General features: G+C 36.7%; 3 protein-coding genes, 2 long non-coding RNA genes and 1 pseudogene across 5 annotated transcripts; all 6 read right to left on the reverse strand.

Annotated features, from left to right (window-relative positions):
* Positions 1-2440: 2440 nt before the first annotated feature.
* LOC110869199 (putative glycerol-3-phosphate transporter 1) lies at positions 2441-5789 on the reverse strand. Its single transcript, XM_022118494.2, has 3 exons — positions 5654-5789; positions 3549-4576; positions 2441-3268 (listed from the first exon to the last, which is right to left on the reverse strand). The coding sequence occupies exons 2-3, from the start codon at positions 4540-4542 to the stop codon at positions 2703-2705; spliced, it is 1560 nt and encodes a 519-aa protein (XP_021974186.1). The 5' UTR covers positions 4543-4576; positions 5654-5789; the 3' UTR covers positions 2441-2702.
* Positions 5790-11404: 5615 nt separating this feature from the next.
* Positions 11405-12689, reverse strand: LOC110867493. Its single transcript, XR_002551639.2, has 3 exons — positions 12561-12689; positions 11927-11980; positions 11405-11659 (listed from the first exon to the last, which is right to left on the reverse strand). It is a non-coding gene; the product is annotated as an uncharacterized LOC110867493 (long non-coding RNA).
* A 262-nt stretch (positions 12690-12951) lies between these two features.
* LOC110867223 lies at positions 12952-13575 on the reverse strand. Its single transcript, XM_022116351.1, has one exon. The coding sequence runs from the start codon at positions 13573-13575 to the stop codon at positions 12952-12954; it is 624 nt and encodes a 207-aa protein (XP_021972043.1).
* A 1297-nt stretch (positions 13576-14872) lies between these two features.
* Positions 14873-17245, reverse strand: LOC110867224. Its single transcript, XM_022116352.1, has 4 exons — positions 16477-17245; positions 16258-16383; positions 15549-16152; positions 14873-15089 (listed from the first exon to the last, which is right to left on the reverse strand). Exons 1-4 carry the CDS (start codon positions 17243-17245, stop codon positions 14873-14875), a joined length of 1716 nt encoding a protein of 571 aa, XP_021972044.1.
* Positions 17246-18284: 1039 nt separating this feature from the next.
* Positions 18285-19538, reverse strand: LOC110867494. Its single transcript, XR_002551640.2, has 3 exons — positions 19411-19538; positions 18807-18860; positions 18285-18539 (listed from the first exon to the last, which is right to left on the reverse strand). It is a non-coding gene; the product is annotated as an uncharacterized LOC110867494 (long non-coding RNA).
* A 268-nt stretch (positions 19539-19806) lies between these two features.
* LOC110867226 lies at positions 19807-21036 on the reverse strand (annotated as a pseudogene).
* Positions 21037-23327: the final 2291 nt, after the last annotated feature.

Here is a 23327-nt window from a genome sequence, read left to right on the forward strand (position 1 = left end):
TTTTGGAGTTTTTAATATTCTATAGATCATGTGGGTTGGCATTTCAACTAGGGAAGTTTCCAATACAATCATGTAAAATCAGATTTTTTTTTTCTTTTCAAAAGAAAAAGTAAAATCGCAATTGATTTTCTAAGAAATATATTTGTATCATTTAAACTATCTTAAGATCTCAATCAAACCCACGATGTTATCTCGACTCAAACCTAATTCCAATTCGATTTCGAATATTCGAACCGGGACTTTATCCAAACGAATTTGGAAATTCAATTCTCAAATCGAATTCGAATCTAAAACTTATGAACCAAATCGATTATTCAAATTCGACATTTTCATTGTGGCCTACACATACTACTTGATGGTAAAAGCATTTCATAAATATATGCAACATCAATAATAATAATAATAATAATAATAATAATAATAATAATAATAATAATAATAATAATAATAATAATAATAATAATAATAATCTAAAGTTGTTAAAAAACAAATCCACGAAGTAATGGCAACTTCCAAGTTACAACCAAGATTTGGGTTTGGGTAAGGGATTTGATTACAAATAATAACATAATTTACTATAGAACTTAGAAAATGCAAAGAATAGTTTGCAATGAATATAAATTACTAGTTTAAACATTAATAAAATGCTAAACTTATATACAAGGAAACAAAGTTATTATTTTTTTTTTACTATCTACCCTCAAGTTTAAATACAATCTAAAATAATAATCTATTTTATTCCAAATTTCTAAGTGTTATCGAAAGAACGCCGTAACCATAACATAAAATAAGGTGAATCGTAAACCAATACAAAAACAAACAAAAACATTACAGCTAGAAAGCACTTTTCCATACCAAATGAATATTATGAAAAATTATTAAATTATATTTGTGTTCCATAAAACTTATTTTTCCTAATATATTGGTTGTCAAATAATAATCACGTGGACAGGTATATATAAAAAGAAGTTGACTTGTGACCATACTAGTTATACTTACATATAAACCATTTTCTTATTTTTCAAAAGTATATGTTTCTACTCGTTAGACCCATAAAAAATTTTCATGAAAATACTAAGTTAATATATATCCAAACTAGACTTGCATTTTCTTGTCTACATTAATGTTGTTTCTATATGGATATGGCATAATGCATAAGTGATTTAAGTGCATAACTACATCTTAAGTGGTCCGATGTAGGACATCTTGAGTACCAACCCATATTACCTTATAGCCCAAAGCCCCAAATAACCCATTAAGTGATAGTATTTGGGCCAGTCTGGGCCACAGGAAAAGGCTTTATGGTCTACTCCCTAATTGGCTGATATGCACAAAACAAATTATTATAAAACCATAGAAAAAATGTATCGTAGAATTGGCCTTAACGTACATTACGTACGCGATTAGAAATCGCATGTTATATGAAAAGAGCGCATACGTAAAGGTGGAAATCGCATGTTAGAAGAATTAAATTGGAGTAATTTCGCATGTTATTTTTACGTGAATATGTTATTTGGAGTAATTCATGTTTCTTTATTTTTAGAGTAATTTCGCATGTTGAAGAATTAATAGGTATATTTGGAGTAATTTCGGATGTTGTTTTATTTTTACAAATCGCATGTTGAAAACACAATCGCGTATGCAATGTACGTTAAGTCATTTTGTACGTTAACCTGCCTCAAACCATATATATATTATCAAGGAAGTAGGAAGTCAAGAAGATATAAATGGGTCAATCAAATCTATCACAGATTCACATCACCGACTGTATTTGAACTTATGTGCAAAAGGATAAGGAAAGTAGCATGGTTGCTACTGAATATCGAGCGTCTGTTTTGTCTATACCCAATTTGGTTTCTTAATAACTTTTTAAAGATATTAAGAACATGAAAATTTAGTTTAAAAGAAATTAGAAAACTGGGATTTTTGTTTTAGTTGTCAAATGCTCTTTTGTTTATATTTTTTAACATAGACGTTTTGATCAAGATTGAGTTACATGTAGAGAGACAAATCTACATAGGCGCGCGACGTTGCTAAATTCCGTCTGTTAGATGTCATGTATGTGTCTAACACTCGAGTTACACTAATTGAACAAACATTTAGAAAAAAAAGAGTTAGTAAAATGGATCAAAATATTAGATGTCATGTATGTGTCTAACACTAGAGTTACACTACTTGAACAAACATATAGAAAAAAAAAAGTTAGTAAAATGGATCAAAATATTAGATGTCATGTAAGTCCAACACTCGAGTTACACTAATTGAACAAACATTTAGAAAGAAAAAAAGTTAGTAAAATGGATCAAAATATTTTAGAAAGAAAAAAATTTAGTAAAATGGATCAAAAATTAGATGTCATGTATGTGTCTAACACTCGAGTTAAACTAATTGAACAAACATTTAGAAAAAAAAAAGTTAGTAAAATGGATAAAAATATGGAGGTTGTAAAAAGAAATTTAGTAATTTGAATCATGAATTTTATTATTACATGTACAAACATTAATAGTAAACATTAATACACATCATCTCCTCCCACTACTTAAAACCTAGGAGAAAACAATTATGCTATACAAGGCCCTTTAATCTTTCCTTCTCCTTAGAAGCAAAGACCATAAATTGAAATAATTTTATCCACACATCACACATTGTCACAAAATCTTCATTTACACACAATCACCAATTTACCAAAAACCACTAGATAATCACACTTCTTCAACCACACCGGACGGAGTAGCGCCATCACTCGACCCCCGTTGTAAATCGTTACATTTTGCCGTCACCTCCGCCACCACAAGTTTAGTCAAAAACAACCCCGCCACAAAGGCCGACAACATAAGCATGGTGAAAACCGCACTCCAACTTTGAGTTGAAATGTAACCTGTTAGTACCGGTCCAATAGCAGCACCGATTGATCCTGTCCCATCAATGATTGCGGTCACTGTCGCGAGTGCTTTAGAGTTTCCTTTTAATGACTTGTGGGTCCCTAGATCAGCTGATACCGCGGTTGTTATGAGAGCATATGGCCCGTTGACAAACATCCCAATGATTAGCATGAGAGTGATGTTTATTGACATGGATAGGTGTCCGTAACTCCGGTATAGGTATAGTGCTGGAATCGCACAGTATGTGAAGCTCGCGGCTGTAATGGCACGAGCATCTAGCCGATCAGATATGTGACCAGCTAGGATTCCCCCCACCACGCCCCCTACATCAAATAATGTAGATAAGTTCCCGGCTGCAGTGCTCGACAAGTACTCGCCATTTATAGCTGTAAAAAGTCAAAAACACAATTAGTTTAACCCACGTGTGTAACTCACCCAAATAGTAAAAAAAACTGCTAGGAGTGGCGGAACTAAAACTTTTTCATCATGAGGGTTATCTTAAGTCACTTTCTCCTTTGACAAAAAATATAAATTAAAAAAAGAAAGTCAAGTTTTTGAGAGAAAACACTTTAGATTTTATAGCAAAAATTATACAATTTCCGGTTTAGCGGACCCCCTTGACCCTTTGGTTCCACCCCTATCCACCAATAACACTGTAACACGTACCTGTATGACTAATGTAAAACGGAAGCCAATAAAGGAACGTGTAAGCAACCAACTTGGCGAAAAAGAGGCAAAACGCGAAAGGAGCAACCCCGGGTATTTTCCAAGCTTCGAAAAACCCGACAGCCGAACCTTTCTCCGTGTCCGTGTGGACCATGTCCGAGCTCAACAAAGGCTCGGTTACTCCCTTTTTAGGCGGTCCAGATTCATCATTCTCTCTCTCCACCCCCACTGACTCCGGATCAACCGGCAAAAACAAGAAAACAACAACTCCAACAACCGCAATCATCAAACCCGGTACCACCATGGACCATCCCCACCCGTATTTCAAGAAATACGCAGCGATCAACGAGCCAGAAATGTTCCCAATCGACGTGTGGGCGTTCCAAACACCCATGATGAGCCCTCTCTTACTCTTCCCAAACCAGTTCCCCACAACCGCAACAACCGAAGGCCATCCGGTCGATTGAAACAACCCTGCTATCATTTGAACAATCAAATAGTAGTAGAACACATGAATGTTTGCCCAATATCCCACACCAAACAATGAAGTAAACAAACCAGTTCCCACCATTCCAATTGTTAAAAAGATTCTTAAATTCATTCGATCACCAATATGTCCCGAAAAGAACATGCCCAAAGCATACACAATCAAGAAAGCCAAGTCAATATCTCCAAGCAATACTGTCCCGTTTGATCCGTTAAACGGGGCCCATCCATTCCCCAAAACCCACGAAAGCGCGTTGGATAAAAACGAGGGGGATTGCTCAGTCTCGTCTGGCGTTTGAGGATCTAACGCGCTTTTGATAATGCTTGTGGTTTTACGCGAAGCATGGTAGCTTGTGTAAGCTAGAAATGTAACTATGAGAACAATTGCTTGATGGGATTTGAATGAAATGTTTGATTTTGTAGTGCTTTCTACAAATGTGATTCCTGGAGGCTTTGTGTCTCTTATGTTTCTGTTTGATTGTTGGTCTGGTTCTGGAATAGAACCCATTGATTAATTACTACTTTGAAGGTTCAAAACCAAGCTGAAAAAGATAAAGAATAAACCAAAAATTAAATAAATTTTAATAATAAAATTGAATTATTTTACAAGTATGAATGAAATTGAATTATTTAAAAAAAAAAAAAATTAGCGATTAGCTAAAGAAACACTACTGGCACACTATCCAGACGTCAATGATGTGTCACACGCACGATATGTCGCACAAAAATCAATGTTTAGCTAAGAAACACCACTGACATACTATCCAAACACCATTGACGGGTCATACGCAGGGGCGGAACCACCCTTTGGCCAAGGTGGGCGGCCGCACCCCTTGAAAAAAAGTTAGTGTATGTTATGGACAAAAAACCCGACCGCACCCCTTGAAAATATAGTTGAACACCTCATCCGCACCCCAACAAGTAATTTCTGGGTCGCCACTGGTCATACGGACCATGTCATGTAAAAAAATTAACGCTTAGCTAAAGCAACACCACTGACACACTATTCAACGTGTCACACAGACCGATGGATGCCCTGAGAGTTATTGGGATTGATTCTGTTGGCCGTTTAAAAAAAATAAAAGATAAAAGTGCCAAAATAAATATTCCATAAAAATCAAAATAAAAATTATTCCTAAAAACTTTGGAACCATCTACAGTCCAATCAACATCACAGGAGAACCTGATTAAACAAAAACACAATCTAATTTCAAAGTAATTCAACTGCAAATTCAATAAAAAAAATAAAAAAAAATGTTGGATATCTTGCACCAGAAGAATAAATAATCCAATCGGTCCAACGGGCTACGCTAATGTTGTGACCCGAGGATCGATGAATTCAATCTTTTAAAATCTTAGTTTTGCTATTTAAATTCGGTTTGCGGCGCAACTTGTTGCCCGTTTCACTTCTGTTTTGATCTGTTGAATCTTATTTGTTTATATCAAATCGTTAGAGATATATTTAACCAACCTAATTTAAGTGGATTAGATCAAAATATATTGATCTAATCTAAGTTTTCAATAATAATAATAATAATAATAATAATAAGATCATATATTCAAGAAGATCATTAAAAAGAAAACAAATGTAAATGAGTTAAGATAAAGTTTGAATGTACCTGTATTGTGTTCTCTCTCTAGATTTCCCAGTTTCTCTCTCTATATGTATATAATATGTGCATGCATCTGTGATCAATACTTTTGATGTTCTTGTTTGAGTTGATTGGCTAATGGTTTACTCAATTTCAGCAGTTGCTGTTGGAAGCTTAATAGAGAAGATGTACATGTACTTATATTATTTTTATTTTATTTTTATATGGGGCGGTTTTAATTACTTTGGGCGTAAATTACCGTATTGCCCATGCTTTTTCTTTGTAATTGCTAATAAGTTGATTGCTTGTTTCTATTGGTAGATTGACTTTTGGGAGTGGAAGATGACGGTATTGCCCTTTGCGTTTGCACGACGGTAGACTAGACTTTTATTATATACGTATTAAAAAATATAGAGTGTTAACAAAAATATTTTTTAATGACATATGTACTTTGTGGTTGGATCAAGTACACGACACTCGTACGAAGTATACGCAACAACTATAGGAGGACAAGTGTAAATGTGTAATTGGGAGCAAGTTCCTTCTTAATTTTTAAACAGCTATAACTTTTTTATATGTTAATATTTTTATATAAAAGTTATATCGTATTAACGAGAATTTCATTCTGTTTAATTCGAGCAACCTATTGCTATAGTTTTAAAGAAATTTACAGGATTTTAAATACTCATTAGTCCATTACGTGATTTTGAGTACCCAACATACCACTACGTTATTTTGAATATTTGTTATGTGATTAGACATTCAACATAAACCATTAATTGATTGCAAATTCAGTATAAATCCATTACTTGATTACACATTCAATATGATTTGTTATAACAACTATGCTTATTATGTGATTACACATTCAATAATAAGAACTTGATTGTTTATGATTTATTACATGATTAAATCTCTAATATAAGACATTATGTGGTTATTATAGGTTGATTAGGCGAATGTTTCGTATATAATTTATCCTTAATACGTGATTAGACCTGAAATATAAGTTATTCCATATGAAATATTATGTATTACATGTTTTTGTTTTTTACATAGTCACTCAGTGTGGTTTTCACATAAAATACTATAATGAAATCAAGTAATTACGAAATGGCTATTCAAAATCACGTAGTCACGTAGTAATACATAGCTAACTATTGTTACATAACGACGTAATCGCTTACTGGGGTTTCACATAAAATACTATAATAAAATCATGTAATCACGTAATGGGTATTCAAAATCCTACACGTAATCGTGTAGTCACTTACTGGGTATTCAAAATGTTGTAATTTTTTTAAGAAAACTATAGCAATCGGCTGCTCGAATTAAAGATAATGAAATGCTCGTTAATACGGTGTATTTTTTTAAACATTAACGTATGAAAAAGTTATAGTGGTTTAAAAATCAAAGGGGGAAGTGGCTTTATAAGTCATCAATATTGATTTTCCTTTTTTGCTATTTTACCCACATGTTCTCCTTGTTTTTAGTTTGTGAATTCTAAATTTGGGGATCATTTAATCCCAACCAAATTTTGCAAATCAAGGGCCGACCTTCTCCCCTACACTCTGTACGCTTCATGCGTTCTCCTTGTTTTTAGTTTGTGAGTTTTAAATTTGGGAACCTTTAATTTCAACCATTAATCTTGCAAATTAAGGGCCAAACTTCTCCTCTACACACACTCTGTACACTTCATGCCTCTTATACAATAACCTTTCTCTATATATTTTATATCTATGAAGTAAGTAAAACGAAATAACAAGCCAAATATATAAAATTAAAATATGATTGTGTAAAGGTAATTTTTGTTTACATTAATTATTGTGTAAAAACTACATATGCAGAAGTGTCTAGTATGAACTAACAAAGCATGGTAATTACAGTTTATTGAAGGCGTGCGATTAAGGCGTATAGACCTTGTCTGGGTCAAAGCACAAGACGTAAAAAAAGCTAGGGTTTAAGAAAAAAAAGCACACACTGAAAACTAAAATAGAAATATATTATGCATCAGAAAAATAATATTCTACCAATAAAATAAACAAACCTATTATATAATATTTAATATTATTTATTTAGTAACACAAGTTCTAAAATATTAGTGTATTTAGGAAAGTAGTTTTTGTTGGATGAAAGTAGATATTTGGCTAAAATCTTGACTGAATGTGTGAATGTGTGATTCATCTGGCCCCGATTGTGTGGAGATCATGAGTTGCCAACTTCATTCTATGGGAATCAAGTTATCAAATATAAGTGTGAGGTTTGTTAACATAGAATAACATAGAATTAAATTAAATTTCAATTGGAAAACACTTCATTTATTCTTGAAGATCATGAATATCAAATTAAATATCACGAGATACAAGTCCTCACTGTTTAAAGACCATGGATCTCAAATTCATTATGTGAGAATAATGTTCTTTAGGGCCCCTCAATAAAAACCAAGCTTTTAATAGAGTCGGTTTCCCGTTTACCCACAACAAAGGAGCCGCCTTCACTAGGGAGATGGCCATGGGTTATAATGCACTCTTCGCACAACAAATCCACTTTGAAGTTGACTTATTTGCTTGGCCAATCATCGGAATGTGTTCAAGATATCACAAGGGCCCAATATCTCAATAGCGCCTATGTCTAAAGCTTAACTTCATATCCAACAATTCACTTGCATAGAATTGAAATACTTAAACACTGTTTTTTTTCCAAGAAAAATGAACAATTTAGGGAAGCTTTATATGCTATCTTGACAATTTAAGCTTTCATTTTTTATTTTTTTTGAAAGGTAAACTTCATAAGATGTAAACTTCATTTGATTATTCTTTACAAAATGAGAGTTGACCACCTTTTATTATCTATAACTAGAGATGATAGAACTTACAAAAAGATGTAAATATGTAATCAATGTACCCACCTTAAGACACTTTTAACTTTGCCTAACAGGCAAATTAAATCCTCCAAGTGTGATTAAAATTGGACTCTAGACATAATAGTTGGTTACATACACTTTGAACTTTTTTTAAAAAACTTTTTTAGTTCATTTTTTATAATTCTCAAATAGTTGAATTTATTGCTATTGCTAATTGCTAACACAGTTTAAATGGTAACTTATCATTATTTTATACAATAATACATTTAAACATTTAAACATTATAAATAAACAACAAGTTATAGCTTTGTTGGTTGTAATGTTAGCTTTAGGTGATTTTCAAAAAAAAAAATGAATTATGTGGTTGATAAGTGCCACGTCATGCAGCCACCATACCATCTCACATGCATTGCCCGCATTCATTTATATTATTATTCATTTATAATATTATTTTTAGTTATCTCATGCAGTAGGTTAGTAGTAGTAGTGGTTTATATATTACAAGTTAGTGGGTGGTTTTCCATATTTCCATGTTCATGCATTTCGTAAATTCTTGTAGCCTATAAGGCAATTGTTTTTAGTTATTGAAAGTATGAAGAAGAAATTATCTATAACTTTCATCCATTTTCTAATCTGAATTCCTTCTATTTTGTTTAGGCCAATCAATTATCGGTTAGAATTACAACAGTAGTTCATCTTCATACACCTGTCCACACTTCCCCACCATAAAACCAGTGGTGCAACTTAAGAAGAGGGGGGGGGAACTTTTCGTTCAGTAGTGTTATATATGTAGTTTTCGTATAGAAATTTTTTGGTATATACGTTTCCGACCCCCTGGTTCTATAGAATTTTTTGGGTATATACGTTTTCGACCCCCCGTCTTCATTGTCAAGCTTCGCCACTGCATAAAACCCTTCTTTTATCATATTTTATTTGTTACATTGAGATGCATAGAAGGTTGTACTGGATTAATAGAAATGTAATGTGCTACTTTTGGATTACGTACGTTGCTCTGACAAGTGTAACCTTCCACCACCACATCACAATGGATTTTTTATAATCGGCACCACATTGGCATCAGGTTTGACAAAATAGCTGTCGTTTGGCAGGTTTGCTGTCATTGGCACCACATTTTTCGGCTTCGAGATGATATGTAGAATATTATGCCACAAATAGTTATTCTTACTAATATGTGTACACAATAGATTTGTTATAATCCGCGCTAAATAAAAACTGAGAGCCGCAACGACTCGGCTCGATTTAGTGTGACGTCCGCGCACGCTTTTACGTGATGTCCACACGTGTTGTCCGCGGCGCAACGCCCGCGGGGTATTATTCTAGTTACCATCATATTACATAAAGAATAGGATATTTATTATTTGTATGTGTTCAATCTATGACGATTTGTAACTCATTTTTTAAGGGTAAGAGGGGTGGTCACCTCTTGAGGGGTAACTTTTCGCCAATGATTTCTTGTCATGTCAATTTCCCTCTCCAACTCTCCTCTTGCTCTTAATCACTGGGGTGGTTCACCCAAACCATTTTTTTAAAAAAAGGAAAAATGTACGATTGGTTGGAAGTGGGCCCCACTATGCATCCCTCTCTCTCCTATTCCCTCATCTCCCCTTGTGCGGTGAACAATCACTGAATTCACAGTCACCGCGCGGTGACTTGATTAATGGCGGCGGTGTTCTCATGAGGCGAACTACTTTACCGCATCATTCCCTGCACCCACCGCTTTCACCCTAAGTGTACTAAGTTGCATATAAACATCATTGCATTTACGTCAAATTACCCAATAAGTCTCTTTTGTTACATAGAGGTATGAATGCATTTAATGCACACCAAACTTTCTCGTTCAACCAAAAAAAGGCCCTATCTATTCTCACACCCCTTTTGTCTATTTTGACACCCTGAAAAGCTGAGCTTTGGTCAAAGCTTAGCGCTTCAGGGTAATACTCGGCGCCTTGGCCAAAGCTCGGCGTTTTGGTGGTTTTTTGGTTTTTTTAAATATGATTTTAATTTAAAAACGCACCTATACTTGTCGAATTTTGACGTATTTTGTTATTACACGTCATTTTATGAAGTATATGGTCTATACGACACGTTCTAGATATGTTCGGTTACGTGTGTTGCCGTATTCCATGATTTCATGTGATTATGATTTGATTTCACTTGTAGTCCAACGTGCCGTTTTGTATGTATACGCGTCCTACCGGATCAATACTTGACGTATTATGTCATTAAATGTCGTATTATGATGTATATTGTCACTATTGTTCCGTACTATCGCGTATTTTGGTTGTACGGGTCATGTCGATGACATTTGGTAACATGATGTTTATTGTTTGTAAGTGTCGTATTGGTGCGTAGATTGATTCTTATGGCGTATTATGTTTCTATTGGTCGTATTTTGGCCGTACGGGTCGTGTCAGTGACATTCGGTGTTCGGGTTGGCATGACAGATGATAGAAGCACATCTTTTGAACAGTAACAATCACAAACACAGTTTTGGTTTTCAACTGATTTAATTGGATTAGAATTATACATACTTAACCTACATCTTGAACATTTTGGGAAAACATTAAGGTCCGTGGGTGTGTACATTATCCTTTGGTAATAAACGTACCTATACTTGTCAAATAAAGCTGAGGATCCTCATCAAGTGGTTGTGGTTGTGTTCGTCGATGGTGGACATTTCATCCATGATTCATTGGTCATAGAGCAGTGTTTGACCTTATACCATGCTTCGACAGGTCCACTACGTACCGCCTCCACCACCGTCGTGGTGGCTGGTTCCACCGATCTCCATTTTTCTCTCTCTCTGTGTGTGTGTACATGTAAGGTCTAAAACTTTAAAAGACACTAATGAGCTTCATGTGACAACATACCAAACGGGTCAAATAATTTATAGGTAAAATTCTGCATTTAACTTCATATTAACTAAGAAAATAGTTACAAAGAGTTTATAGCCCAAATATTTCATGAAGACCAACCAAGTCTTTAACTACACATTTAACGTCTAACCACTACCGGGTTAATTAACGTTCAAAAGACCCATTTAAACAAAAACATTTAACCAAAAGTTTAGACCATGACTAGGATCTTCGCGGAAGCGTGCATCAATAGTGTGTTCGGTCCAAGTACTGCCATTGATCAAGTTGCTTTACCTACATACAACCAAACCATTAAACATTTTAAATCCTAAATTCATAGGACATCAAATTATTAGTCGAACCATGGTAAAACCTTTTTAAAACTTCTTTCAAACATGAAATTCTCAACTTGGCGCATTACCCATTCAACTCATTCAACCCATATCCTTAACATTTTTCGGCTTACACTAACTCATTACAACTTCACGATTTCATCTCCAAGTTATTGACATTTCAATTATATACATTACCAATAATATTTTTGTAAGCAAGGGAACTTACCTTTGTCGTGTTTTGCTTGCGATCCGGAATGGCTTGCGTCTTCCTCTTTCACTCCTACAATTCATAAGCAACATTTTTCAATCTCATGTCTTTATTTCTCATTCTTGTCCTAGATAGAATCACGTTATAAATGACAAATTTCTCGACTCTAGCCGTCTAACATCCTAATCACATGAGATTATCTTTTTCACATAAAAGCTCTTCATTCAAGCATTTTAACAAACACTTGGTGTGCATATTACTAACAAAGCATATTGTACAAGTATTCTATGCATTCTTTTCCTATTTTTCAATATTAACCATCATAGTCAATTAATTTTCACATAAACAACACCTTATATCAAACATTCATTAATATTCTAACACATACGATCCTTACATCAATATTGCATGAATTTGGTTTAACAAGATCATCATATTCTACTATCTTTCTAACCTTCAAAGTGGGTTTTTCATATATCATCGAAATAATTAGAATTCAAGCATGGTTTATCCTTCATATAGTGTTTCTAACATATATTCATAATCAATTTCAAGGAAATTTCATGTTTCCATCAAGACCCACTTATGGAAATTTCATGTTTCCATCAAGACCCACTTATGAAGAATAACCAAACCATAAAATTCGACTTACCATTCGATAGACTAACTTAGTTGAACGTTTCTATGTGCACATGCAGTGATTTAGGCCATGGATTCCCTTTCAATTTGATGATTCTATGATGTTGAGGGTTTGGTTCTTGCTTTCTTGTTCCAGGCGACACCCACACACTGAAAACGTGTGTGGTGTGTGTTGATTTTTCTTTTTAATAACTTAACTTTCCTCATTTCCTCCTTTAGTCCCTCATGTATATACATATGTTTTTAATTGACTAAAACTTAATCTTTTTAAATTAACCTTCTAAGTCTACATTCTAACTAGATTCACATTTTAAGTAACAATACATATATATACGCATACTTATAAGTTTTTGGGGTGTTACAAGTCTACCCCTCTAAAAATAGGTTTCGTCCCCGAAACCCGATTACGTACCAAACAAAGACGGGTAGAACCTTCTCATCTCATCCTCCGATTCCCAAGTGAGATCTGACCCCTTTCTGTGTTGCCATTGGACTAATACTTGCTTGATTTGTTTGTTGCGAAGAGTCTTTACCTTGGAATCCTTTATAGCTACCGGTCTTTCTATGTAATTCATCTTCTCGTCTACTTCAATGTCTTCAAGGGGTACATGAGCCGTTTCATCCGTTAAACACTTCCACAATTGTGACACATGAAAAGTGTTGTGAATCCCTTCTAATGAGGAAGGTAATTCTAACCGGTAGGCTACCTTTCCAACTCGAGCTAAAATCCCAAACGGTCCGATATATCGGGGACCCAACTTTCCTCGCTTACGAAATCGAATTATGCCTTTCCACGGGGACACCTTCAAGAACACTCGGTCCCCCACTTGGAACTCAATAGGGCGTCTTCTTTTATCCGCATAGGACTTTTGCCGGTCTTGCGCCGCTTTTAATCGAGCCCGTACAACGTCGATCTTTTCATTGGTTATCGCCACTACATCATTCGGTGCGAGTTCCCTTTGCCCTACTTCTCCCCAACAAACCGGGGTTATACACCTTCTCCCATACAACATTTCATACGGCGCCATTTGTACGCTAGTTTGGTAGCTATTATTATATGAAAATTCTACTAATGGCAAATGTTCATCCCAATTTCCCCCCGAAATCCATAACGCACGCTCTCAACATGTCTATAAGAGTCTGGATGGTTCGTTCGGATAGACCATCCGTTTGTGGGTGGTATGCGGTACTCACATGTAATTGGGTACCCATTCCTTCATGAAATTTCAGCCATTAACGGGAGGTGAATCGCGTATACCGGTCTGAAACAATAGACACCGGTACACCATGGCGAGAAACGATCTCATTCACATAAATTTCCGCTAACCTTTCCGAGGAATAAGTTTCCCGAATGGGTAGGAAATGGGCGCTTTTGGTAAGGCGGTCGACAACGACCCATATTGCATCATGCCCTTTCTTTGTCTTCGGTAGTTTGGTTACAAGATCCATGGTTACATTTTCCCATTTCCATACCGGAATTTCTAAGGGTTGCAATTTCCCGTATGGTTTTTGATGTTCCGCCTTTACTTGGGAACATGTCAAGCATTTAGATACATGCTTAACAATGTCGCGTTTCATTCCCGGCCACCGATAATTTTCTTTCAAATCCCGGTACATCTTAGTGGCTCCCGGATGAACCGAGTAACGGGACTTGTGTGCTTCTTCTAATAATAAGGTCTTTGCTTCACAATAACGCGGTATCCAAACCCGCCCATACCTGGTTTTTAATCCATTCGTGTTTACTTCAAGTTTATTTTCAAACCCTTTCGTTCTTTCATCTTTCGGATCACCTACATTCAAAGACTTATCTTGCGCCTTTCGTATTGTTTCAAGGAGGTTTGGTGTAACTATCATTTTCATCAATTTCACTCGAATAGGTGGTGGGTATTCTTTCCAGCTTAGTGCATCCGCCACAACATTAGCTTTACCCGGATGGTAAAGAATGTCACAGTCATAATCCTTGATCAATTCCAACCACATTCGTTGCCTCATATTAAGGTCTTTCTGCTCGAAGAAGTATTTAAGGCTTTTGTGGTCTGAATAAATTGCACACTTTGCTCCATAAAGATAATGCCTCCAAATTTTTATGGCAAACACTACCGCCGCCAGTTCAAGATCGTGGGTTGGATAGTTAATTTCATGATGCTTAAGTTGTCTTGAAGCGTAGGCAATAACCTTGCCTCGTTGCATCAAGACATAACCCAACCCTTGATGAGATGCGTCCGTATATACTACTAAATCTTCCGTTCCCTCTGGCAGGGTTAATACGGGAGAGCTTGACAGTTTCTCTTTTAACATTTGAAAAGCCTTCTTTTGATCATCGCCTCATTCAAACTTTTCTTCTTTCTTTGTCAGCTTGGTTAGAGGAAGGGCTATTTTGGAGAAATCTTGGATGAATCTCCGATAATAGCCAGCTAGACCAAGGAAACTTCTTATTTCACTAACATTCTTCGGGGGTACCCATTTTATCACGGCCTCTACCTTAGAAGGATTCACCAAGATCCCCTTTTCATTAATTACATGGCCTAAGAACTGCACTTCCCTGAGTCAAAACGCACATTTAGAAAACTTATCATATAACCTTTCCCTTCGAAGCATCTCAAGTACTTGACGTAAATGACTCGCATGTTCAGACTCGCTACGAGAGTATACCAAAATGTCATCAATAAACACTATAATGAACCGGTCTAACATATTTCGGCATACTCTATTCATTAGGTCCATAAAAGCGGCCGGAGCGTTAGTTAACCCGAATGGCATTACTAAAAATTCATAATGTCCGTAATGGGTTCTGAACGCGGTCTTCGGTACGTCCTCTTCTCTTACTCGTACTTGATGGTAACCCGACCGCAGGTCGATTTTTGAGAACCAACTTGCCCATTGTAATTGATCGAAAAGATCATCTATTCTCGGAAGGGGATATCGGTTCTTTATCGTGAGTTTGTTGAGCTCACGATAGTCGATGCACATTCTCATCGACCCATCCTTCTTTTTAACAAACAAAACGGGTGCTCCCCACGGAGACACACTAGGGCGTATGAAGCCCTTATCAAGAAGTTCTTGTAATTGAATCATTAATTCCCGTATCTCCGCGGGTGCCAACCGGTAAGGGGCCTTGGCTACCGGCTTGGCATTTGGTTCCAACTCGATACGGAATTCGACTTCTCGCTCGGGTGGGAGTCCCGGCAATTCTTCCGGAAACACATCCGGGTATTCGTTCACAATCTTAGTATTTTCAGTTCTCGGAGCATCACATTTTGTGTCGACAACATAGGCTAAGAATGCCTTACTCCCATTCTTCACATACTTAACCGCTTCTAAGATGGTACAAAGTTTTGTCTCTACCTTCCTTTCCCTATGAATACTTACCCGTCTTCCACTAGAAGATGTCACGTGAATAATTTTACTTTCACATAAAATTTCCGCATGATGACGGGATAACCAATCCATACCTATTACTACCTTAAATTCTCCTAAGACCATGGGAATCAAATCAACATCAAAATCTTCGTCTTCTATAGTAATCTTACAGTTTCCACATATCTCGTGTAAAAGGTAACTCTTACAATCGGCTATTTCTACTTCAAGTGGTGTACACATTCTTTCTATCATGAATAAAGGGGAATGTACAAACTCACTAGAAATGAATGATCTACTAGCTCCGGTATCAAATAATACATAAGTGGGTATAGAGTTTATCATAAAGATACCTGAGACCACATTCTGGTGAGCTCTTGCTTCTTCCGTGGAGATTTGGAACATTCTTCCCTTAGCTTTGGCGGGTTCTTCCTTCTTTCCTTCCTTCTTCACCCCTTGTTTGAGCTTCGGGCACTCGGCTTTCACATGGCCCGATTCGTTACAGTTCTAGCACACTCTCTTAGGGTTTGGGCAATTGTAATATGGATGCCCTTCTTGCCCGCAGTTGTAACATCCTTTCTTCCCCAACAAGCATTCTCCCGAATGGGGTTTTCCACACGTTTTGCATCGTGGAAACCCTCCTTTAGAAGCTTCTTTCTTTCCTTGCTCGTTTGTCTTAGGTTTCTTAGAAGAACCTTGTGTTGATACCTTCTCAACTTGCCTTTTCTCCCCGCGCTTAGCCTGCCTTTTTATCTCAATTTCCCTATCCCTTACCTGGTCAATAATCTCGTCCAAAGTTTCACATTTAGAAGGAGTTATGAACTCCCGAATTTCAGCTTTAAGCATGCCATGATAATGGATAATCTTCTTCCTCTCTGTTCCGACTATTTCTTCGCAAAACTTCAGCTGATCAAGGAAAGTGTTCGTGATCTCATTGACTGATTCATACTTTTGTCGGAGTCGGAGAAAGTCTTCTTGGATTCGATCCACGGCTGATTGTGGACAATGGTACTTAATAAAAGGTTGTTTGAATTCTTGCCAAGTCAAAGTTTGAACTCTATCCTCTCCGTTCTCCTTACTATACGAATCCCACCAATCTTTAGCCCTTCGTAAAAGTTGCCCCGTGGCAAACATGACTTGATCTTCTTTGTCACAATGACTTCGAATGAACACTCCCTCCATGTTAGCTATCCATCTTTGGCATTCGATGGGATCAATTTCTCCATTATAAGTTGTAGGCTTACATGCCATGAAATCCTTGTAGGTGCACCGTCGTGCTTCCTTCTTACCTTGTATCCCGGTTATCATTTCTTTCAACTCATCCACTTTGCTTGTTATCATAGTCTCCACCGTACTTAGTACTTAGCCCTCCACTTCTTGTGCTAGCTTTGAAACATTCGCATCAAACGCCTTCATTGCTTCATCCGAAATTATCTTGTTTAACTCGTTTCGAGTTATTCGTTCTGTGGTATCCGTGTTTCCTCCACTTGCCATCTACAATTTAAATACTTATGTTAAACATCACTATATTCGTTCTCCTCATCTTTCTATACATCATTCGTTCTTAGTAATTCATTCTCATGAATCACATACTCATCCAATCTTTCCTTACAAACATTCTAGATGTGTAATTACTTCATCCATTCGTATGTAAAAACTTCTCATTCTTTCACACATTCATCATTAAAACATGTTGGCTATATGGAATTCTTTAGTTTCATAATCAAATTGGGGCATTCCTAGCATTTAAACGAGTACTAGAACTTAATTTAAAAGCTTCGCATAACAAACGAGCAAAACAGGAAAATCGGATAAGGAGGGGCCGTCGCCGACGGTCTCTGCATTGTGCATAAGTTAAAAGGTGTTCTGTTGAACCCCTCTTATGTTAAGATGTGTTTCTTTTGCACTCCTCTTAAGTTAAGAGGTGTTTCTTTTGCACTCCTCTTAACTTAACAGGTGTCTGTATTCCACTCCTCTTAACGTAGGAGGTGTTTCTTTTCCACCCCTCTTAACTTAAACGCTGAACAACTTGAAAATCTCATTTCCAGGCCCTTCTTCGACTCGAAACAATCCCGCGGAGTCCCGGAGTCCCCCGTAACATTCCCCGGACTTCTCAATTAATTCCTTATTGTAAACTAATCATAATCCCTTCCCATTTTCCATAAAAAAAAACGTAGCTTGAAATCCTTTAGTCACTTACTTGCGTGGTGCTTCGGAACGAACACACTTTCATAAGAGCTTTCGGTTTGAGTCCGAGCACCATAACGTGCTCGAATCTCTCAAACCTAGGCTCTGATACCAACTTGTAAGGTCTAAAACTTTAAAAGACACTAATGAGCTTCATGTGACAACATACCAAACGGGTCAAATAATTTATAGGTAAAATTCTGCATTTAACTTCATATTAACTAAGAAAATAGTTACAAAGAGTTTATAGCCCAAATATTTCATGAAGACCAACCAAGTCTTTAACTACACATTTAACGTCTAACCACTACCGGGTTAATTAACATACAAAAGACCCATTTAAACAAAAACACTTAACCAAAAGTTTAGACCATGACTAGGATCTTCGCGGAAGCGTGCATCAAGAGTGTGTTCGGTCCAAGTAGTGCCATTGATCAAGTTGCTTTACCTACATACAACCAAACCATTAAACATTTTAAATCTTAAATTCATAGGACATCAAATTATTAGTCGAACCATGGTAAAACCTTTTTAAAACTTCTTTCAAACATGAAATTCTCAACTTGGCGCATTACCCATTCAACTCATTCAACCCATATCCTTAACATTTTTTCGGCTTACACTAACTCATTACAACTTCACGATTTCATCTCCAAGTTATTGACATTTCAATTATATACATACCAATAATATTTTTGTACGCAAGGGAACTTACCTTTGTCGTGTTTTGCTTGCGATCCGGAATGGCTTGCGTCTTCCTCTTTCACTCCTACAATTCATAAGCAACATTTTTTAATCTCATGTCTTTATTTCTCATTCTTGTCCTAGATAGAATCACGTTATAAATGACAAATTTCTCGACTCTAGCCGTCTAACATCCTAATCATATGAGATTATCTTTTTCACATAAAAGCTCTTCATTCAAGCATTTTAACAAACACTTGGTGTGCATATTACTAACAAAGCATATTGTACAAGTATTCTATGCATTCTTTTCCTATTTTTCAATATTAACCATCATAGTCAATTAATTTTCACATGAACAACACCTTATATCAAACATTCATTAATATTCTAACACATAGAATCCTTACATCAATATTGCATGAATTTGGTTTAACAAGATCATCATCATATTCTACTATATTTCTAACCTTCAAAGTGGGTTTTTCATATATCATCGAAATAATTAGAATTCAAGCATGATTTATCCTTCATATAGTGTTTCTAACATATATTCATAATCAATTTCAAGGAAATCTCATGTTTCCATCAAGACCCACTTATGAAGAATCACCAAACCATAAAATTCGACTTACCATTCGATAGACTAACTTAGTTGAACGTTTCTATGTGCACATGTAGTGATTTAGGCCATGGATTCCCTTTCAATTTGATGATTCTATGATGTTGAGGGTTTGGTTCTTGCTTTCTTGTTCCAGGCGACACCCACACACTGAAAATGTGTGTGGTGTGTGTTGATTTTTCTTTTTAATAACTTAACTTTCCTCATTTCCTCCTTTAGTCCCTCATGTATATACATATGTTTTTAATTGACTGAAACTTAATCTTTTTAAATTAACCATCTAAGTCTACATTCTAACTAGATTCACATTTTAAGTAACAATACATATATATATGCATACTTATAAGTTTTTGGGGTGTTACAGTATATATATTATAATTGTAATTTTATTTAAAGGAAAAAAAGAAAATTAAAAAACGAATGAATCCGTGCTTAAACCGGTTGAGTCTTGGTGACACACGGCTAGCCACTTGACGATATCTTTGATTTGGGCCTCGGTCGGGGTTACCCCTAATGGGTAGTACTTTGTTTGCTTATAAAGTGTCACACCGTCATATTTCACTAGATCCATGATGCTTGGACGTTGCGCCACGATGCCCGTTAGGGAATCGCGAAGAAGCATATCGCATAACAACGTTTGTGTTCATAAAATGTGTTTTTCGGACATTTGTGCAACTAATTGTAGTTTCGTATTTAGTTGTAGCCTGGATGCTTGCATTAAAAACTCACACACGTAGCGTAAAGGGAATGGGATGTAACAAGCCGACGTGTGATGACACTCAACGCGTCATCTTGGATCACGCGAACAGGCGTCGCGCGACAATCATCTATCATTCTAACCCGGTTTTGTCTAAACAAAAATCTCAAAGCTTGAGGGATATCTGTTACGGGATAATGCAAGCCCAAATACAGGTCCAAATCGCTCGGTTTGCTCCCTGCCACAACCTCACCATGTTCGTCTTCGTGAAACTTATACACCATAATCCGATCATAACTCGTGAGCTCCCTCACACTTCGCATGACGGTATCGCACAACAACTTAACATCCCCACCGGGTAATGACTGTAAGTTCGAAATGGCTCGGACCGCAAGCTTTTGCGACTGGACCGCCCCGAAAATTGACAGGGCCGGATCCTCGGTCCGGACTGGCTCTAAATCAATCACAATCCCAACATCAGTCCTATGCAAAATTGCATAAAAGGTTCTACCCGAATTCTTCGAATGAACCCAAACCGGGTTCAAAAATGTAATCTCTCGTGCCCGAAAAACCCGTTCGAGCAACACAGAGCTCGAGGGGGTGAACAGAGTCCTAACCTCAGTGCCAATGGTCAAGACTTCTTGTTTTTCAATGCCCGGGATAGACTGGGCACAAACCCCAGGATCTCCCAAGCATTTTTTTTCTAAACGCGATGACTTTAAAACTTGAGTCATCGATTGCAATCATGCAACCAAATGGTTGTATGTGACCACCTCTTTGTATTTTTGATAAATATTCAGTTATTTGTTGCTTGGGTATTGACGATTGCGACGTGGTTTTAAGTGATTGTGAGTAATCAAAAGACTTACCAGAGCCACCAGATTATTTATAAACAACATGTAGTCTTGCATCAACTGTAAACTGTGCAGTGGCTTTGTTCATTTTTCTACTTCCAGAAGCCATTTTTCTTGAAATGTTTGTAAAAAAGTAATCAAACTTATTGTTATTTAATCTCCAAAAAAACAAAACCCAAATGTGTGATTGGGTTGTGTGAATTCTCATGATGGAATTTACTAAATTTAGTGTGGGTTTTGTGTTAAGTGTGTCCTTTTGAATGGCTAGCTCTATTACTAGTACTGAAATGAAAGAATTGTGGTAAATGTACAAGTTTTTATGCATAGTGTACATGTATTGCAACATTAAGATTCTGACTTATGAATGATTATATTGAAAAAGGCCCCATCTATTCTCACACCCCTTTTGTTTATTTTGACACCCTGAAGCGCTGAGCTTTCGCCAAAGCTCATCATATAGGTCCGGTCAACCAGACAAAGGCTGACACGCTGGGCTTTGGACAAAGCTCAGCATATAGGTCCGGTCAACCATATAAGTCTTTATCTGGTTGACCGGACCTATATGCTGAGCTTTGGTCAAAGCTCAGCGCTTCAGGGTAATACTCAGTGCTTTGGCCAAAACTCGGCGTCTTGGTGGTTTTTTGATTTTTTAAATTTGATTTTAATTCAAAAACGCACCTATACTTGTCGAATTTTGACGTATTTTGTTATTACACGTCATTTTATGAAGTATATGGTCTATATGGCACGTTCCGGATAAGTTCGGTTACATGTGTTTCCGTATTCCATGATTTCATGTGATTCAGTTTTGATTTCACTTGTAGTCCAACGTGTCGTTTTGTATGTATACGCGTCCTACCGGATCAATACTTGACGTATTTTGTCATTAAATGTCGCATTATGACGTGTATTGTCACTATTGTTTCGTACTATCGCGTATTTTGGTCGTACGGGTCATGTCGGTGACATCCGGTACCGTGACATTTATTATCTGTAAGTGTCGTATTAGTGCGTAGATTGAGTGTTATGGCATATTATGTTTCTATTGGTCGTACTATGGCGTATTTTGGTCGTACGGGTCGTGTCATGACATTCATTGTTCGGGTTAGCATGACACATGATAGAAGCGCATCTTTTGAACAATAACAATCACAAACACAATTTTGGTTTATAATTGACTTAATTAGATTAGAATTATACAGACTTAACCTACATCTTGAACATTTGGGAAAACATTAAGGTCCGTGGGTGTGTACATTATCCTTTGGTAAGAAACGCACTTATACTTGTCGAATGAAGCTGGGGAACCTCATCAAGTGGTTGCGGTTCTGTTCGTCGAGGGTGGACATTTCATCCATGATTCGTTGTCCATAGAGCAACGTTTGACCTTATACCATGCTTCGACGTGTCTAGTGCGTACCGCCTCCACCACCGTCGTGGTGGCCGGTTCCACCAATCTCCATTTTTTCTGTGTGTGTACATATAAATGTGTGTGTGTGTATATATGTATTATAATTGTAATTTTATAATTGTTATTTATTTAAAGGTAAAAAAGAAAATAAAAAAAAGAATGAATGTGTAACAAAGGATAATGATCCGGTAGGATCAGAGGCGCAACTTTCAAGGGGCCGAGGGTGGGGGGCGCCCGACCCTCCGAACTTTTTGCTCATTAGTGTTATGTATGTACATTCTGTATAGAATTTTTTAAGTATATACATTTTCATCTCCCCGGTTTTATAAACTTTTTTTTTATTTATATAGATTTTTTAGGTCCGGTGACTTCCGACCCCCGGTGGAAATTTTCAAGCTTCGCCACTGAGTAGAACGCGTATACATACAAAATGGCACGTTGGACTACAAGTGAAATCAAAACAGAATCACTTGTCATGTGTCATGCCAACCCGAAAACCGAATGTCACCGACACGACCCGTACGGCCAAATTACACCATAATACGACCAATATAAACATAATATGCCATAACAATCAATCTACGCACTAATACGATACACACGGACAATAAACGTCACGATACCGGATGTCATCGACATGACCCGTACGACCAAAATACGTGATAGTACGGAACAGTAGTGACAATACACGTCATAATACGACATTTAGTGACAAAATACGTCAAATACCAATCCGGTAGGACGCGTATACATATAAAACGACGCGTTGGACTACAAGTGAAATCAAAACATAATCACATGAAATCATGGAATACGGCAACATACGTAACCGAACTTATCCGGAACGTGCCGTATAGTGCTGATCGGACCTCTATGCTGAGCTTTTGCCAAAGCTCAGCGCTTTAGGGTGTGAAAATAAGATGATGGGTATGTGAATAGCATGGTCCAAAAAAATTGGTAAACCACTA

Source organism: Helianthus annuus, chromosome 7 (assembly GCF_002127325.2).
Source record: "Helianthus annuus cultivar XRQ/B chromosome 7, HanXRQr2.0-SUNRISE, whole genome shotgun sequence".
Taxonomy (NCBI): Eukaryota; Viridiplantae; Streptophyta; class Magnoliopsida; order Asterales; family Asteraceae; genus Helianthus; species Helianthus annuus.

Bases quoted from the DNA above. Each gene is read 5' to 3' on its own strand.
- LOC110869199 (XM_022118494.2), bottom strand. From the start codon at position 4,542: ATGGGTTCTATTCCAGAACCAGACCAACAATCAAACAGAAACATAAGA. The intron at 3,269-3,548 runs GTACGTGTTACA...GACTTTTTACAG, and splicing joins GTTTTACATTAGTCATACAG to CTATAAATGGCGAGTACTTG.
- LOC110867223 (XM_022116351.1), bottom strand. From the start codon at position 13,575: ATGGCGCCGTATGAAATGTTGTATGGGAGAAGGTGTATAACCCCGGTT.
- LOC110867224 (XM_022116352.1), bottom strand. From the start codon at position 17,245: ATGATAACAAGCAAAGTGGATGAGTTGAAAGAAATGATAACCGGGATA. The intron at 16,384-16,476 runs GTTACAACTGCG...GCCATGTGAAAG, and splicing joins CTTGTTGGGGAAGAAAGGAT to CCGAGTGCCCGAAGCTCAAA. The intron at 15,090-15,548 runs GTTTGTTAAAAA...GTTTTGACTCAG, and splicing joins CCGTGGGGAGCACCCGTTTT to GGAAGTGCAGTTCTTAGGCC.